This window comes from Rosa chinensis, chromosome 5 (genome assembly GCF_002994745.2).
Source record: "Rosa chinensis cultivar Old Blush chromosome 5, RchiOBHm-V2, whole genome shotgun sequence".
NCBI lineage: Eukaryota > Viridiplantae > Streptophyta > Magnoliopsida > Rosales > Rosaceae > Rosa > Rosa chinensis.
Window position 1 is genome coordinate 72,481,888 of NC_037092.1, and position 18,622 is coordinate 72,500,509.

At 41.9% G+C, this 18,622-nt stretch overlaps 1 protein-coding gene across 1 annotated transcript; it reads left to right on the forward strand.

Moving 5' to 3' along the window:
- Positions 1-12,452: 12,452 nt before the first annotated feature.
- On the forward strand, positions 12,453-14,459 carry LOC112166829 (probable protein phosphatase 2C 24). The gene is made up of 4 exons (XM_024303753.2): positions 12,453-12,917; positions 13,042-13,356; positions 13,517-13,622; positions 13,704-14,459. Exons 1-4 carry the CDS (start codon positions 12,453-12,455, stop codon positions 14,018-14,020), a joined length of 1,203 nt encoding a protein of 400 aa, XP_024159521.1. The 3' UTR covers positions 14,021-14,459.
- Positions 14,460-18,622: the final 4,163 nt, after the last annotated feature.

The following is an 18,622-nucleotide window of genomic DNA, read 5'->3' on the forward strand; positions in this document are numbered from 1 at the left end:
TCTTCTTGGCTTCTACTTCTTCTATGATCACCATAAGGTTGTGCAGAGAGAGAAAAAAAACAATCAGGAACCTTAGGAGGGCTCTGATACCATATTAAAAAGGGAAGACTTTTATTGAATGTCTCACACTTTTACAATCAGCCATTTACAACAATATATAACGTCTAGTTGCTTGGTGAGCAAGACTAGATCCTACAGTGAAGGAAGTAACATACAATTAAAGGAATGAAATAATATACAATTGAAAGGAAAGAACTGTGATTGTGGATCCTAATTAATATGCAAGATTATGATCTCAATACTATTCAAAGCTAGAATTTCAGGATCAAATTCAATACCTCCCATGAATTGTGGATATTGAATCACTGGCTTTAGCTCCTCATTGGCCCAACACAACTTTCTCTTCCGTGGGCTGTCACTCTGACCATCCGACTTAACGAGAGGGATCACGTTTTATAACTCATGCACAGCCAAAGGTGACCAAAGTCACAAAGCGTAGAAGAACCGCCGGAGCTGCGAAAGATTACAGCCATTAATTCTCCCTCCACACTTGACCAATGGAAAAACCAAGACCACAGGGACATCGGTAATGGAAAGACGAGTTGGATGGGACTGGTGCTCCACCACGACGTTGCCTGACAGAGGGGAGATGCGGTCGGGTCACCGTTTTAGCTTCATGGGTCGAGAGGAATTTGTAGTGTTGATTAATTAGTGAGTTTTCTTTGATTCAAGTTGTAGAATTTTGTGTTATGGTTTCTTTCGTTACAAAAATAAAATGGAATAAGCACTCAAGAGTATATTGATTTGTGCTGGTGTTTTGATATGGGAATACGAAGGTCAAACTTCGTTTCCCGTTGATATGGTAATTTTCATTTTAACTATCTTAATGCGTGTTGACTAACGGCTGAGCTAGATAACCTTAACTGCCACGTCACCAATTTGTGCAAGTGAATGGTTCACTAAGAGTGGACTGAATAGTCTCCTTATTGATTATTTGGAAGAAATTGTTTATCTTCATACATGCCTATTGTACTTACATGAGCATTTGCCTAACCATTATTAGCTATAATGAGTCATGCTCATACTACCGCCAGCGGTACCAACAACTATCAAGGGTGTGACCTACAAAAATACCGCCAAACAGGCTATCACCTGAGCTCCAACTCAGTCCAAGATCACCAATCTAAGCCGTCCACAGAAAAACGATATCGCACGACAGCCGTACACTTGCCCCACGCTCACACTTACACTCTGGATTAACCGAGGCGACGCCTCGGCTACAAAATCAATAATTACTCGCATTAATGGCGAGGAGGCGGGCATGCTACGGGGACGTTGTTCCACACGCTAACCCAATACTTGTTGGCCACATGTGGAACGCCATCAGACGAAGCGTATAGCTGAAGTAACCTTCGAAAAAGAAGACCACCAATCGTCGAGGATCTCCGCTAACCGCAACTCCGCTAGCGGAACTTCTCCTTTTTCATCTTGCAAGTGGAAGTCTCTGCTAGACACAACTCCGCTAGCGGAACTTCTCCCTTTTTAGCTTGCAAGTGGAAGTCTCCGCTAGACGCAACTCCGCTAGCGGAACTTTTCTCTTTTCAGCTTGCAAGTAGAAGTCTCCGCTAGCGGAACTTTTACCTTTCAGCTTGCAAGTGCAAGTCTCCGCTAAACGCAACTCCGCTAGCGGAACTTTTCCCTTTTCATCTTGCAAGTGGAAGTCTCCTCTAGGCGCAACACCTCTAGCTGAACTTCTCCCTTCATATTGCAAGCGCGACAGTCTCCGCTGAGCGCAGCACCGCTCACTGGGCTACCACCAGGCAGGTCCCCACGACATTGTCTGCCGGTTACTATCAGCGGAGGGACTTCCGCCAACAGCGATTCCCCAGGCAACGCCTCATGCTGACGACGAACGCCACGCGGCGTTACAGTTAGCCTGCGTCCCTCCGGCCTGCCGGTTACTATCAGCGGAGGGACTTCCGCCAACAGCGATTCCCCAGGCAACGCCTCATGCTGACGACGAACGCCACGCGGCGTTACAGTTAGCCTGCGTCCCTCCGGGACACAAGGACACATCAATAGTCTACGACGGCCCTGATCAAACACGTTGACCCCCGTCATTCAGGTACCAAAGATTGCGCTCGCTACCCAACACCCTCTACTCAATGCAGCTCCCCTCAAAAAATAATATACCGACCAAACGGAGGTCTATCTTAGCAGGGGAGTAGGGGACTCCCTGGGGGGCCTAGCAGGGGCCTACCCGAAAAGATATAAAGCATTTGCTCAGTAAGTCCATTAGGGCTGGATTCAGTACTAAACCGATCCATTTTTCCCCAAACCGTTGCCTAACCGACCTCTGTCGGTATCAGCATTTTCAAACTGCCACCGATCTGAATAATCGGTATACCGACAAGTCGGTAATCTAAAATCTCAGTTTGGTATCGGTTGGTAACGGGTAATTACAAGCAAACTCCATGAATTGAGAAGAAGATGGCTTGCAGATCTGTTGGAGAAGATGATGAAAAAAACAGGGAAGAGAAAGAAGAAAGAGAAGAATTGAGAGGGCATGTTCTTCCTCCATCGAATTAGCAGAGGCTGTTGAGGCTCACGCTCCAAGCCTAGCGTTGTTACTTCGACGACTATCCCCACCACTCTCACCCAGCTCCGTCATCGAGTATAACACCAGTGAAGGAACACAAAAAATATACAGATCGAAGAACTAACAATCCATGGTGAAAACGGGATTTTGGTGAATTGGGTTTTTGAGGTTTTGATTTATTTGTAAGAATTGAAATGGTTGCTTGTGTGATTCTGGAATTGCTGCTGGTTTCCAGAAAGAAATTCTGGAATGAGAGAGAAGACAATGCTGGAACGATGGGTTTTCACTTTTCATTCCTTCTATCACTTAAGAAACTAATAAATATAAAATTTGTAGACAATATGCTGACAATAACTAGTAGTGCATTGGTTGGGATTAGAATCTCTGTCTATGAGAAGAGGAGTTCGAGTCGCGCCTTCTACCAATTTTCATTTTATATATATATATATATATATATATATATTGTGTAAGACACTGATAAATATAAAATATGTACATATAGTAATGAGAGCAACTCGTGGTCCAGTGGTTGGGATTAGAGTCTCTGTATGAGGGGAAAGGGGTTCGAGTCCCACCTTCGACAAATCATTTTGTATATATATTGTGTATATATACATTATGTTTCCGGTATGGCGTATACTCATTCGGTACGGTATACCGACGGTATGCCATACACCATACCGTAGCCGAGTCGAAGGGAGCCATACGGTACGGCAGAGCAAAACCGAAAGTCGGTAGGCCGAGATTTAGACCCAAATTGGTTCAGGCCAGTTCGAAAATCAGCTGGTTCGGTTGCTTCGACCCAAAATGCCAGCCCTAAAGTCCATGGTTGACGACGCACTGAAGTTAATTATGCTTTTGCAAGTCTAGCGGAAGTAACGCTTCGAACCGCTAAGCAACTCCCCAACCAAGATTGCCCTCCTTGACTAGGGACTTGGGGGACTTGTACTTACAGGAGCATTTGCAAGCATAGTTAGCTCTAATGAGCCACACTCTTGCTACCACCAGCGGTACCAACTACTGCCAAGGGAGTGACCTACGGAAACACAGCCAAGTGGGCTACCACCTGAGCTTCGGCTCACCCCCAGATCATTGATGACGCGCCGCCACGTGCATCACCAAGACAGCGTCAGAAACTCCAGAAGCTGGGAACTGAAGCATATCAGTCCCACATCGAAAACATGGCAGAGATAAGTCTCTCCCACACCTATAAAAGGTTATCTCCTCTCTCCTCATTAATTACGCATTTACTACTTACCTATTATTATTCTATCAATTGACTAACTTAGGCATTGGAGAAGAGAAGACCGCCCAACGCAGTCTCCCTCTAACGCCCTTTGTATTTAGTTTGACAGGCAGCGGAAGTATTGGTCACACCATAAGTAGCGGTCCGCCCATCGGACTAGCGTTAACCAAGATTTAGCCACCGCTAAATCTTAGACATTAACACTGTTCATCTGTGTAGTTCGTAACAGTTTAAAATTAGCAAAGCTAAACTTGAGTAGTAGAGTACTTAATTAGCTCTGCATATTTTAAATATAACTCTAGGAATAATAGTGGACCGTCAGCACATATGGACTAGAAATAAATAACACCTACATCGATGAACTGATCGGATTAACCAACCTATGTACGTACAACAACGTTCCAAAGAGGACGTCGGTGAAAAACTTAATTTGCGGACGAAAACTTCTTAGCCATTGATTGGTTTAAATGAAAGGCAATGGCTCAAATCTAATTCTTCCAAAAACAATTGCGGGTCGAAGTACAAGACTCAAACCCGACTGTTGAGTCTCCACTCCCAGCGATACAACCAAAGTCTCTGGTTCTCCACCCAAAATTCAGGTCCTCTCACTATTGATACTAGAAACTTGCCTCAGGTTGCATGATTGTTGCAACCCAAGCTTTCTTTTTTTCATTTCTCTCATGAAAATTGTAGTTCTCTTATGGTCCCGACCTCCCTTGGAGTTTTCGCTCCATAAGTTAGAGACTTGGAAGCAGAGAAACACATCTAGAGTATGGGTTCTCTCTCTTTTTTGATTTGTTTGATTTCCAATTACAAAATTTAGGGTTTTTTTTTTCCATATTTGGGACTTTTCTTCTTTCTATTTCTGGGTTTCTTTTTTCTTTCTTTTGTTGATCTTATGGTGTTTTCATTGATTGTCTTATGTATCTTTTTCAGTTTTAGTCATAAGTTGGGTGTATGTGTGCTTTTCAGTTTCAATTAAATGGAGTCAGAGGATGATCAAGTTTATATTCCTCAAATAAAGGCAGCGCTGATGCCTAAATTATACCAAGAGTTTGAAACAATAGATGACGTTGCTGATTTCTACAATAGATATGCAAAATAAGCAGGATTTAGTATTAGAAGTCATTCTAGTGCGACCAGCAAGATAATTCCCAACTTATGAGGAAGGAGTATGTCTATTATAAGCAAGGAGATTCCAAAGTTCAAGGAGAAAAATGTAAGAGAGGATTACCAAAAGTGGGTTGTAAAACGAGAATTGCAGTTGTGAGAAAGGAGTCTGGAAGATATGCAATCTCTGTATTTGTCGAGGGTCACAACCACCCATTAACAAGCCCGCCCAGAGTACATTTGTTCAGATCTCACAGTCGTGTTTCAGAAGTTAACAGAGCTCTATCAAAACAACTAAGCTTGTAAATGCTCAGAAACATAAACAGTTTGAATTCTTTGGTGTTTAGGCAGGTGGCATTCAAAATATTGGTTTTATACAGCGTGATCTATATAATTATGGAAGAACTTGTCGTGAAGAGAAGAAGGGACATGATGGAGATCTATCGTACATGCATTTTCAGAATGAGAAAGAAAAAGATTCTTCTTTTGTCTATACAATGGAGTCAGATGAGGAAAACAGAGTAACACGGTGTTTTTGGGCTGACTCAATTTCAAGACGAGCTTACAGCTTTTATGGAGATTTAGTTATCTTTGATACTACATACAACACAAATCGGTATGGAATGATTTTTGCACCATTCACTGGTGTTAATAATCATGGGCAGACAATCATCTTTGCTTGTGCATTCTTAAATGATGAGACAGCCGATTCTTTTGTTTGGTTATTTAAGGAATTTCTAAATGCTATGCCAGGAGATGCACCAGAGAATGCCCCCAAAATGATTATTACTGACCAAGATCCTACTATGACTAAAGCCATTTCAGAAGCACTCCCACAAACATTTCTTAGATATTGCAGTTGGCACATTCTTAATAAATTTTCTGAGAAGCTAGATGCGATTAAATATTGAAATTATTACCAAGACTTTCATAGCTGCATATGGAATTCAAGTAGTAGAGATGAGTTTGACTCAAAATGGATTGAAATTATTGAGAAGAGTGGGTTGAGTGATAATAAATGGCTAGAGTCAGTATACGAAATTCGTTCATCATGGATACCAGCACATGTCAATCATGTTTTCTCAACTGGAATGTCAAGTAGTCAAAGAGCAAAGAGTCAACATTCTTTCTTCAAGAATTATGTTTCTTAGTGGAATTCATTTGTGGAATTTATGGTTCAGTTTAAGAGGGGACTTCTTCACCAACGTCATTATGAGTTAGAGGAGGATCATATTAATATTGATGAGAAGGCAAAAACTGTCATGTCCCTTGACATAGAAGATCATATGGCCAAGGTTTATACACGTAAACTATTTTATGAAGTTCAAGAACAGTTGAGAGAGAGCTTCAAATATTAACTAGAACTTCTAAGAGAAAATGTCACTCATTGCGTGTTTAAGGTTATGCGAAAGAACATTGATACTTGTAAGTCTCGTGAACTCACTTACGAAAAGAATTCTAATTTTGCATCATGCAGCTAAAGAGAGTTTGAGAGTGAAGGGCTCCCATGTCGGCATGTTTTATCATATTTGATTAAGATCCAAGATATTGATAAATTGCCTATTCAGTACATCTTGAAGAGATGGACTAAAGCTGCAAGATAGAGTGTTGTGTTAGATTATGATGGAATGGAGATAAAAGATAACAAAGCTATTCTTGCAAGGAGGACTTAACTATTCCAGCATGCTACATATGCAATTGATAAGGCAATGGTGAGTGATGAGGCTACCCATATCTTTATGGAATCATTGGATGTTTTTTTGGAGAATATTAAATCATTGATTGGTAATGAAAGTGGACAAAGTGCAGTAGGTTTGGAAACCAAGACTGCTACTATTCAGCATGTTTTTAATGAACTAGATCAAATGAGAGCAAACGGGTGTGGGGGAAGGTTGAAGAAAGTAAAAGAGAAGAGGAAACTTAAGGTAAAGGAGAGTCAAGGTAGGCAATGACATGGATGTGAACTATTTGGTCAGTCACATGACAAAAGAAATTGTCCAACACTTCATGGAAAGTAAGAATGTATAGATACCTGTGTTTGACATTATTGTTTATGTCAACATTTTTATCGATTGATATTTATCACTTTATTTTTGCTTATTTATGTAGACCTGCTATTGATAAAGATGGGGATTCAAGTTCCACTAGTATGGATGAGGATAGTTGTTCATCAACAGGTGAACTCAAGACATGTTCACATCTTTATAATTGGTTAGTTGTTTTATTTTTATAACTAATCAGTCTGTTGACATCTTATTTCACAGAATAATGTCTCAAACAGATCAGTTAACTGCCACCAAACATGCTCTCTAAGGTAAGCTTTGAACTTTATGAGTTTGAAGATTTGAGATTTTTAAGATTTTGCATTTGATTTGGTCTTTTTGAGGGTTATGGATTTTGTGGTGTGTTTGATTTCTCAGGTTTTGGATTTGCAAGATGATTTTAGGTTCGGTATTAGCTTTGTTGATTAGCTACTGTGGTGATTTTGAGTTTGTTGAGAAATCGTTGCTATGATTGGTGATTTAGCTTATGAATTTTGTGGTTTGTTTGATTCTGCAGGTTTTGGATGCACTGGCCTTGCAAGACGATTTCCACTAATGCTTTACCGATTTGGCTTCTGTATGGATTATAGGTTAATCAATGTTTTGGAAGACATACAATTCATTTCAAGATTATATGGCAGATTCTTGTTGATAGTCAATTTTGTATGTAAAGGTTTCAATTATGAATGGTCAAAAGTTGCTAGTCAAAAGTTGATAGTCTTGTTGGAAGATTGGATACTCAAAAGCTACTGTTTTTGTTTCCAGGGAGATTTAACTTCTTTCATTAGCTCATCTTGGTTTTCTAGAGTTGTCATGATTGACTTGATATGTAATGATTCCAGAAAATGAATAAGGAACCATGGGATCAAAAGTTCAATTCTAGAGCTATATGCAATGTTAGACTTAAAATGGTTCCAATAAATGTCTGTTGCCAAACTAAACAACCTTATTTCCAATAAATGTCTGTTGCCAAAGTAGACAACAACCACAACCAATAAAACAAAATGCTCCCAAATCAAAGCTGATACAACCAACCTTTCTCAATCTGATACAATATACAACATACATGGGTTTCATTCCTTCTATAATACTATAAAGTACGTAAAACAAATGAACCTTCTCTAAAATAGCAAGAGCTAGCAAAGCTTTGTGTTATGAGAAAATGCACATTACATTCACATGTTCTATACATTGATTTCATAAAGCTAAGAGGTCACCTTACTACGACAAGCATTCCACAAATAAACACAGTTTTCCTATCCCACAGCCAATACATTATGCAGCAACCAATCCACCTGGCTCAGATAAAAATCGTCACTCATTGCCCGTGCATCCAAAGCTTGAAGAATCAAACACACCACAAAATTCATAAGCTAAATCACCAATAATAGCAACAATTTCTCAACAATGTTGAAACCAGCACAGAAGCTAATCAATAAAGCTAATATAACCAACCTAAAATCATCTTGCAAATTCAAAACCTGAAAAATCAAACACACCACAAAATCCATAACCCTCAAAAGGATCAAATCAGATGCAAAATCTGAAAAATCTCAAATCTTCAAACTAAAAAAACTCAAACCTTTACCTTATACGGCGACTTGGGGACCTTCATTGGGGTCTTCACCGGTGATGAACTCTGGTGACCGCGTCATCGTCAAACCCAAATGGCAGCAGTGAGGAGGACTAAGGAGATGATGAGGTTTGGCGGGGACTGATATCGGACGTCACCGGTGGAATCACTCTGGCGCTGTTAATGATTTTTGGGTGAGAAGAGACTTATCAGAGTGTTTTGTCGTGGAGACTAGGTAACTCTGGTTGGGTGGAGGCTTTGGAAACTTTGGTTGCATCATGGGAGTGGAGACTCAACAGTCGGGTTTGAGTCTTGTACTTCGACCCGCGAATGTTTTTGGAAGAATGCGATCTGAGCCATTACTTTTCATTTAAACCAATCAACAGCTGAGAAGTTTTCGTCCGCAAATTAAGTTTTTCATGGACGTCTTCTTTAGAACGTTGCTGTGTGTGTGTATCTATCTTTGTTCTAAGCTGCTTTCTTAGACCAAAATAAATCAAAGAACTTCTAAGAACAGGTGTCAGCAGGATTCAAGAATCAACATTTCATATCAAAACCATTATTTTCACTGATCAGATTAATATTGGGTTTCAAAAAAGAAAATAGACTGATTTTATTCTGATTCCTTCACAGTTCCATTTCCTCTGCATCATGATGCAGTTTCATTTCTATATATACAAGTTTGTTACTCTGTATACTGCAACATATGACATAAGGTTTATAGTGATTATGAATCATATGTAACCCTCTTGCATCGACATCAGTGTCACGATTTCTTGAATCCTGGGAAACCCCAAAAATAAGACCAAGGTTTTCATTTCCATCCTCGTATTAAACCTTGACAGACATCTCACGCAAGCTAAGGCTAAGGTGTCTAAGCTCCACTTTCTCTGTAGAAACCAGAGCACACGCAGCAACTGCATGTTATACATGTTTCTTCAGCTGCTGCGCCAACTGTTAGCTCTGAAAACTACAAGCGCCGCACCCCTTATTCTCTGCACACACCTCACCTCCGCCTACCATGCACCGCTTCTGGGGTCACTCTGCGTGTTCCCACCACCTCAGACCCCCTCGCCACGTGGCGACCTCTCCGGCCACCTACGTATCGGGGCTAATCCATGCATGGCTTCTGTGTCTGTCCCTCCATGGGTGGGTTTTCTAGGGTTTCCACGTAGGAGAGCGAAGGAGGAGTCCCTTCAAACCCAGGTTTTTCTGTGTGGCTGAAAGTTAACCAGGGTTAGTTTTTGCTTTTCAGGGCTTCTTTTACGTGGTGGTAAAGCAGTAAATCTTGGCCGGCTGTCTGGTTCATGCAGAAGTTGAAGGCAACCCGCTAGACTTTACAGGTGGAGAAATAGTTAGGGTTTGAACTTTGAAGTAACCTCTCGTGGCCCCCACGTGTTTTATTGGGATGATTGTCATCGTCCACGTTGGCCTGTCACCGCTCGACGCGTGTTAAGGAAATCAAGTTTGGTGATGCTGCCTAACTAAAATCTCAACGGGTACCCACCTGTATCAAATCAATTTCTTTCTTCTAAATTCGTCTATGTTCCCTTGTTCAGCAGATTTAGCTACTTTTTCATTGAAACTCTTTATTTGTAATCAATGATATTGTCACTGTACAAATGCATTGTCCAAACATAAAACATCAATCATTAATGAGACTGAGTTCATGATAAATAATTTAGGATGATACTATTCATACACCTGTTTTTTCTATTCACACTCTGCTTTTAGAAAAATATTATTTTAATTTAATTTTTTAATAAATTATCCTAACTATCCTCCTTTATAATTATTTTTTTTTTATTATTATTTTTTTTTAATTTAGCAAGTCAATCATGAATCAAACATCATTATACAATAAATCAATTTTTTTTTACCTATATAAATAAAAAAATAAAAAAATAATACGTTAATTAAGTGAAATTACATGTATTATTAGATAAAAAATATGTTTCCCAAGTAATTACGTTCATTCAACTAAATCTAAATTGCCAATGTCATTGAGTTCACACTTCAAAAACGAAAAGAAGACTTCAACATGATGGTAATTTAGAGTTGAATGGTGATTGTCAAATATAGTATCAACTATTAAATTTAACGAATTACGAGATGAGAAATTAATCTAATATTTTTTAAATTGTCATACATTAATTATTTCTAATTGACACTCTTCTCACAAGTAACAGATTGGATATGAACTTCGTATATACCTTGTTAACATTTTAAAATAAAAACGTGCGCGTAATACATGTCGCTCAACATATTTTACGCTTCTAGTGTTGCCTATATTTTAACATAGGCAGCACTTCTAGTTCATTAGGGTTCATGACGTTAAGGCCGACTCTAAGGCACCCAAGTGGTGTGAGATATCAAGGGAAGACTTTTGATCATGTAACTATAAAGAATTTATATGTGTATGTTAAGGTGTGATGTTGTGGACCTGTCAATTTTGTTTACGCACTTTCTGTTTTTAAACTGATATGTTGTACATGACGTAAAACTTTATCCTTCCCATTTGACAGTCGATCTCCTCAAAAGTAGGATAAATGTGTGCTCTGAATATAGTGTTAAAGTTTTAACTTTTGATGACCTCAAAATGTGTATCTATAATAAACATTAACGTGTGATGTTGTAAACTTGTATCGTAGTTTTGTTTACGCACTTTCTATTTTCAGATTGACCGCCATACATGACGTAAATTTTTTTATTATTTAACAGTTTAATTCAAAAGTGGAATAAATGTGTGCTCCAATATATTTTTAACTTATAAGAACCAACTTGTATTAAAGCACGTATGATTGAATGCATTTCACACGTCTCTTTCTCTGTATAACATTTCAAATTTTCAAGGGGTCATGACCTGGAGCCTTAATCCTGTGAAGGGCATATCTTAAACGTTCTGAGAAAAATGGTTTTCGACCGTTTCGAAAACCTTCTTAAACCTTCTCAAAAAAAAAAAAAAAAAAAAACTAAAAACATTCTTATACGCACGCTTCTTTTTTTTTTTGAGAAACTTAAACGCACGCTTAAGCGACCATGATTAACACCTTTAATTGTCCTGTATACTGGTAAACAAAAGTTTGAAACGTGTTCGTTTTCCGAATCAATGAGGGCGACCAGATTTGGACACGCGTATGCGAACGACAGCGACATCGTCCCATAGATATCCCGGAGGGGTCAACGACGTAGACACCCGACCTCCCCTACCCCACCCGCCTTCCTTCCTTCAATATTCAATTCACTACGTAGATCCATCTGATTGGACCACACGTCACAGGCATGTAAAGCTAGAAGCTTTTTTTTAAAACCATGCCGCAGACTCGCATTCAAGGAACCCGGGACAGGTGGCAGCCGTTTGGCGAGATTTTGAAAGAGAGAGAGAGAGAGAGAGGAACATGCGTGGCAGAAAAGCAAGCTCCCCCTTGCCTTGCTGCTTTCACTGTCGGTGTCTGATTGGGACACGTATTCCCCGTACTCCGGATCGTGCGGTACACGTGTTGGGTCCTGGGGAGCCTGATAGGGAGATCAACGGCGGAGAATAGAGAGACGAGCTTGATTTAGGCAGGCAGAGTAGCACTGTTTTCCTTTCTCGCTCTAACCCGTGAAGACCACGGGCAAGAGAGAGAGAGAGAGAGAGAGAGAGACAGAGACAAGGGAGAGAAGCTCCATTGCAGTTGCAGGTCTTTCTCTTTCTCTACGTAAAAAGCTGTATTTCGGGCCGTGGTGGGCCCCGTTTAAGTCCTTAAAAACCCTCACTCACTAGCGCGGGAGCTCCTCTCTCGCATCCTCTTGCGTTTTTTTTTTTTTATTAGTTTTGGAAAATGTTGAGGTTTTTGAACCTAGAAAAATAGATGAGCGGAGATCGGGTTTGAGTTTGAAATGGCGGAGATTTGTTACGGGGTTTTGGGCGAGAACGAGGCGTCGAGCGCGTGCGAGACGAGCGCACGGGCCGCGAGGCGGAGGAGGATGGAGATCCGGCGGTTTAAGTTCGTCTCCGGCGTGGCGGCCCCGGCCGAGTCGACGGTTAATGCCGAGAAGCGAAAGAGACTAGAGTGTTGTACTGTTTCTCGGGGCATGGAGAAGTGCGGTGACGAAGAGAAGGGTAATCTGGTCAAAATTGAAAGCCAGGAGGGGGTTTCGAGTCTAACGATTTCCTCCAAGTGTCCGCCCACGTCAGCACCTGTACTGAATCCTGACGCCAAGTTCGGAATGGTTTCCGTTTGTGGAAGACGACGAGATATGGAAGACGCCGTCTCTATCCACCCCTCCTTTTGCCGCGGTGACCAAGAAACTGCCAACAATCTTCACTACTACGCCGTGTACGACGGTCACGGCTGCTCTCATGTACGTACCAGTCTTTAACATATACATCATGTAATACTGGAGCTTTGATCTTTTTTTTTTTTTTTAAAAGAAAAAAAAAAAAGAGCTTTGATTGAACTAAACGTAGTCGTTTTGTATTTCTTAGGTGGCGACGAGGTGTAGGGAGCGGTTCCATGAGGTGGTGAAGGAGGAGATAGAAAACAAGGCTCTTCATGAGTGGCAGAGCGCGTTGGAGAGGAGCTTCACGCGCATGGACATGGAGGTGACTGCGTGGACCCAAGGCACTGTCGCCGGAGCCAACTGTCGGTGCGAGCTTCAAATGCCGGAGTGCGAGGCCGTCGGATCTACCGCCGTTGTCGCTATTGTCACGCCCGATAAGATTATCGTTGCTAACTGTGGTGATTCCAGAGCCGTCCTTTGCCGTGGCGGCAAGGCGGTACCTCTTTCCTCCGATCACAAGGTAATTCTCTTCTTTACGCTGATAATGATAAAAAGTTGGTAACAAAAACTGGCTAAAGATTTGTTCGTTATTCCGTGGAAAACGTGAACAAAATTTATACGAAAGTATTGTTAAAAGAAGTCCTTTCTGAAAATGTTGTCCTCGTGATCCATGATAACAGCCGGATCGTCCAGACGAGCTGAACCGGATCGAGGAGGCGGGTGGCCGGGTTATATATTGGGACGGTCCACGGGTTCTGGGAGTTCTGGCTATGTCAAGAGCCATAGGTACGTACGTAAAACTCTCGGAGATTATATATTTTTTTCCTTCAAAATTTTAATAGTTGGCGATAATTATTTTTTGTTCAGGTGACAACTATTTGAAACCGTACGTGAGCTGCGAGCCGGAGGTGACGATAACGGATCGGACGGCGGAGGACGACTGTCTGATTCTGGGGAGCGACGGCCTGTGGGACGTGGTGTCGAACGACACGGCGTGTGGGGTGGCGCTAATGTGCCTGAAAGGGAAAGCGCACGCGCCTGCGATGGAGAGTGAGGGATCGGAGGTGGAGAACTCCGACAGGGCGTGTTCCGACGCGTCGACGCTGCTGACGAAGCTTGCGTTGGCGAGGCACAGCGCTGACAACGTTAGCGTGGTTGTGGTCAATCTTAAGAGCAACACGTAGTCCATGCTCGTTTCGATGGCCTGCCTTTTTTTTTTTTTTTTTTAAGTGTCCGGATTAGGTTTTGGGTTAGGTTTTAGCCTGCCTAATTGGCAGTTTTTGGTGTCAAATGGCTTGGTTGGAAAAATGGAAAGAATGGAGGTCTGTTTGGCAAAAAAAACTCCGAAAAATAAAAAAAAATGGTGGACGTGGAAAATGGGGAGTACCCGTTTTGCATTTTCTAATGGCGGAAAAAAATAATAGAAGAAAGAGGCGCATTCTGTGCTTATATGTTTTATTGAGTATTATGTCGTGTCTGTGTAGCCAAAAATATGGAGTAGTGGAGTGATTCAATCGAAAATGGTCAATGAACTCATGCAATATGAGCATATAAAGTACAAGGTCTTTGACCCAAAGCACTCCAGGTTTTCTCATTTATACCACTAAGAGTTTTTAATTTCCAGCTATTAAATTCAATATTAAATGATAATTTTAACTTTTAATGTAACCTTCAATTAATTAAAAAATTACAGCTTCAGACTCTCTCTCTTCTCTCTTTTTCTGCAGACTGATCTCTCTCTCCTTTGCGCCTCTCTCTCCGATCACCACCTCTGGTGCGGCATCGATTTACTTCAACGGCGAGTTCTTGCTGAGATCAGGGCGGAGTTTTGCGCCCATACAGAAGGACGGCAATTTTTATCCAGCCGGGGAGAAGCGTCAGCGAGGATTTGAACGAATCGGCGAGAAGCGTACTGTACGAGGTTCGGGTGAGTCTATTTCGCCAATTTTTGGAACGACGCTTTGATTTTGGCGAATGAGCTCGTCTCTGAAACGCCTAAGAGCTCGTATTAAGCGTTCTCTTCGGTGAACTCAGTCTGAGTTGAATCGACGCTGCTAGTGCTGAACCGTCGAGTTCCGATGGGGTTGGGCTTGGCTTCAGTGTTCATTCCTTCGTGCCTCCGGTTCAGGCTGCTTGTTTTCGCAATCATGCTTTTCTCTTTGCAAGTGTTCCTTTTCGCTCCCTTGGTTACTGTATTCAGATGTATTCCTTTCGTTTGCACCTGTAGTTATCTTTTAGTCTGATGATTGCGACATTGGGTTTCTTCTCTCTTTTTTTCATAATGTAGCAGAAGGCTCAAAAAGAAAGAAAAAAAATGATTAAGGCAATAGACGTCTATTGGGGAGCAATAGATGTTTTGAATTGACGTAATCTTCTTGTTTTTTTTCCTTTAATTAAAGTTTTATCTGTCTAAATCTAGGGAGATTAATTTCTCTTTCGGCGACTGAAAGTTTTATTGGGGGGCAATAGACGTCTATTGGGGGCAATAGACGTCTATGAAGGGGGAAGGGGAATAGACTATTGGGGGGCAATAGACCTCTATTGCCTATTGCCCTTCTATTGGGGGCAATAGAGGTTTTTAGAAAAATCCGGTGGGGGGCAGCTAGTGACCGGAATCCAGCGAAAGTTAATTGGTTGGAATTCGATGACCGGTGACTGGAATCAGGCGACCGTTGATCGAATTCTGGCGACAGATGACGGGCTCCGGCGAAGTCTCCTATAGTTTCTCTCTCTTCCATTCTCTCTCTCTAAGTAACAGAGAGGTGAGGGTAAAATTGTATTAAAAAAAAAAACCTTAATGTGGTATTAGGGAAGACTTCCTTAGAGTGTTTTGGGTAAGAGGGAATTAAAAAAACTTAATGAGGTAAGTGAGAAAAAAATCCCTAAAAATGGGGTAAATGGACAAAAACTCAAAGTATAATTGAGAAACAATAAGTGATACGTATAGAACCCTAAAGGCTGTCACGGCCGCACAAACCTAGAAGCCCTAGCACCTAATTCCGGCCTCTATGTCAGCATCTCTGCAGTCAAATCAACTGGAATTCAGCCGCCTCACCTCCTCACTGCCCGACATGTCTAATATTGATTATGTCACCAGAAGCTTCGCCACTTCGCTCGCCATTGCGAGTAATGATGTGGTTGACATCTCTGCCATGTCGGATGGAGGTGCAAAGCGAACATCTCAGTCCTATCTCCTTGCATGGCCGCTCACTCTGAAACCGACAACAACCATGGACCTGAGGTACCATTTCAGGCATGTTTGGGTACTGGACCAGAGTTTTATCGTGCAACAAAGGACCCCAAATCAGTTCTTGCTCTCCTTTGACCTCGCAGTGACTACCGGAAGGTGATGATGGGTGGGCCTTGGAGTTTTAACCGGGCTTTGGTCGTGATGCAGCCATATGATGGTATTGCTCCGCTTCAATCGATACAAATGCAAGACCTATTATTCTGGGTTCGCATAACCAATATGCTGCTGGCGTATGAACAACGGAAAACTATTACCAATGTAGCCTCTGTTTCCGGGAAGTACCTTGACATCGATGGGAAGTTGTTTGATGATATGGGGAAGATAAGGGTTTGTGTATCCAATTCAATCTTGAGCAGGAGGTACACTTTCTGTTTGAAAATCTGGTAGGCAAGTGTGATATCTGTGCTCGTGTCTTCCATGAGAATGGCCCCTGCAATCTAGATACTTTGCCACTTAGTTTCAAGACTGTTCAACAACCTGTGGCCTGAAAGCTCAAGCTCACTAATCAGGTTTTGAGATTTCATGGTCCTCAGTTCAAGGAAGGGACTTTCAGGTTTCAGGGCATCACTACTCCCATTCTGCCACCGGTGAGGCGTTCCCTGTTTGGTGGTGCTTAGTCCAGCAAGCATAGGCGACCGGTGATCATCAGGAATGCTGAATCAAGGGTGGCCAGTGATGAGGATTCCCTTCCTATTGTGTCGGTTGAGACTGAGGGCCAAGCTAAACGAGGTAGACCCTTTCCCTCCCCAAAAAAATTGTAATTTTTGATGTCTGATTTACTTGAAGGTAAAACTAATTCGGTTGCTTCTGCAAAGAAAGTTAAGATGCCTGAATTCTCTTCTAAATTTAGTGGCAAGTCTCTAGGCCTTGTGGAAACCCCTGGAGGTATGTTGGTGCCGGCTGAGGTCATGATGCCAAAGCCAGTACTTGAGTTGTCGGGGACAAAGAAGAAGAAAGGAAGGCCTTTGGGATCCAAAAATAAAAACCCAAAGACAAAGAAGGTCTCTGCTGATGAGGTCTTAACAGTTCTGTACTCGGGTAAACCCCCAAGCCCTAACCTGAAGGGCAAGGAAAAGATATAGATGGTAGTGGTAGGAGCCTATTTACTATGTTTCTCTATTTTTCCATAGTTTATTGACTCACTTTAAATAAGTGAGCGGTTAGTTCGAATATAGATGGTCTGTTTCTATGTATCAAAGTAGTTCTCTTACTAAAACTTCTTGATCTGTCTAGTTGAAGGCAGCAGAAAGATATGTAATGGTCATCTTGGCATGCGTTAATGAAATCCACTCTTCCCTGAAAAAAGAAACAATAAGTGATTAAGAATTTTTTTTTCTTAATAGCTAGGTTAATTACGTCACAAAAAGAATGCGCTCCACCAAAACTAGGTTTTTCCAAATGTTGATTTCTCTTCTCGTCCGATGGCTCCTCCTGCGTTGACATGGGCTTTTGGCCTCGTCTGTGTGTGGCGAGGGCAGCCGGACGGGTCTTTTCCCTTCTTGGGATCGTGGGTTCCTTATGGAGGGCTTTGGCTTCGATTTCTCCTCGGATGGTGGTGGTAGACACATCGTGCTGGTTCACAGGCAAACAGGATCTGGCAGTTGGAGGTTGGTTCAATCTGATTTTGCAGGTCCACATCCATGCACGGCTGAAAGCCTCCGATCGTGGTGGTGTGGTTTGCCATTTGGATGGCTTGATTGGAGGTTTAAAGGATCTTCAACTGGTTGGAGAGTTGGGATGGAATTGGGTTGTGGGGTTGACGAGTTCAGGTGGGTGTTGGCCATGGTTGTTGCGTACTTGGATCTGATAGCTCCAAAGCTGGTATGGTGTGGTTTTGGGGAGGCGGAGTTGGAGGTAGGTTGCGGCTTTGGCTAGCGGGCGGGTAGCGGTGGTGTGATGGCGGCGGTGGCGGTAGGGTTGCAGGGACATCTTTGGGCTTGGAATGTGGGATGGTGTGCTCCTCTTGCTCTATGCAGTAATAATTGGGCTTGGGTGTGGTCCATGGGCTTAGACCCACTCAGTGGACCTAGCTTGGTCCTTTTTTATTTTCTGGTTTTATTTTATTTTTTCCATCTAATAATTAGTGGCACTTTGCTGTTAATAAATCCTTGCAGTTGGTTAGTAGGGCTAAGTGAGCTTTGTCTCAGTCTATGCACTCAATGTGCCTTGTCTAGCCTAGTGAGGCGGCATGCCATTGTTAGATGGGAGCAACCTCCTAGTGGCAGAATGAAACAAAGTGTCGTTGGATTTTTTCTCCAGCGGCAACATAGTAGGAAAGCTAAGATTATGGTACTTATGCTTCGTGATTGTAATCGAGTTATCTTTCCGTTATGTCACCGCTATGTCAAAGCAAATGGAGTAGCGAATAGAGCACTCTTTTCTAATTGGTGCTTGTTAGAATGCATGAATTCAATAGAGACTCCTGATATTATTTTGGGACGTGCTCTCGATTATTATTGTAATAAGAGGTTTAGGCTCAATATCCCCCCTTGTATTCGGTAGTTTCATCAATCAATGCTTGAGGGTAGCCGTACAA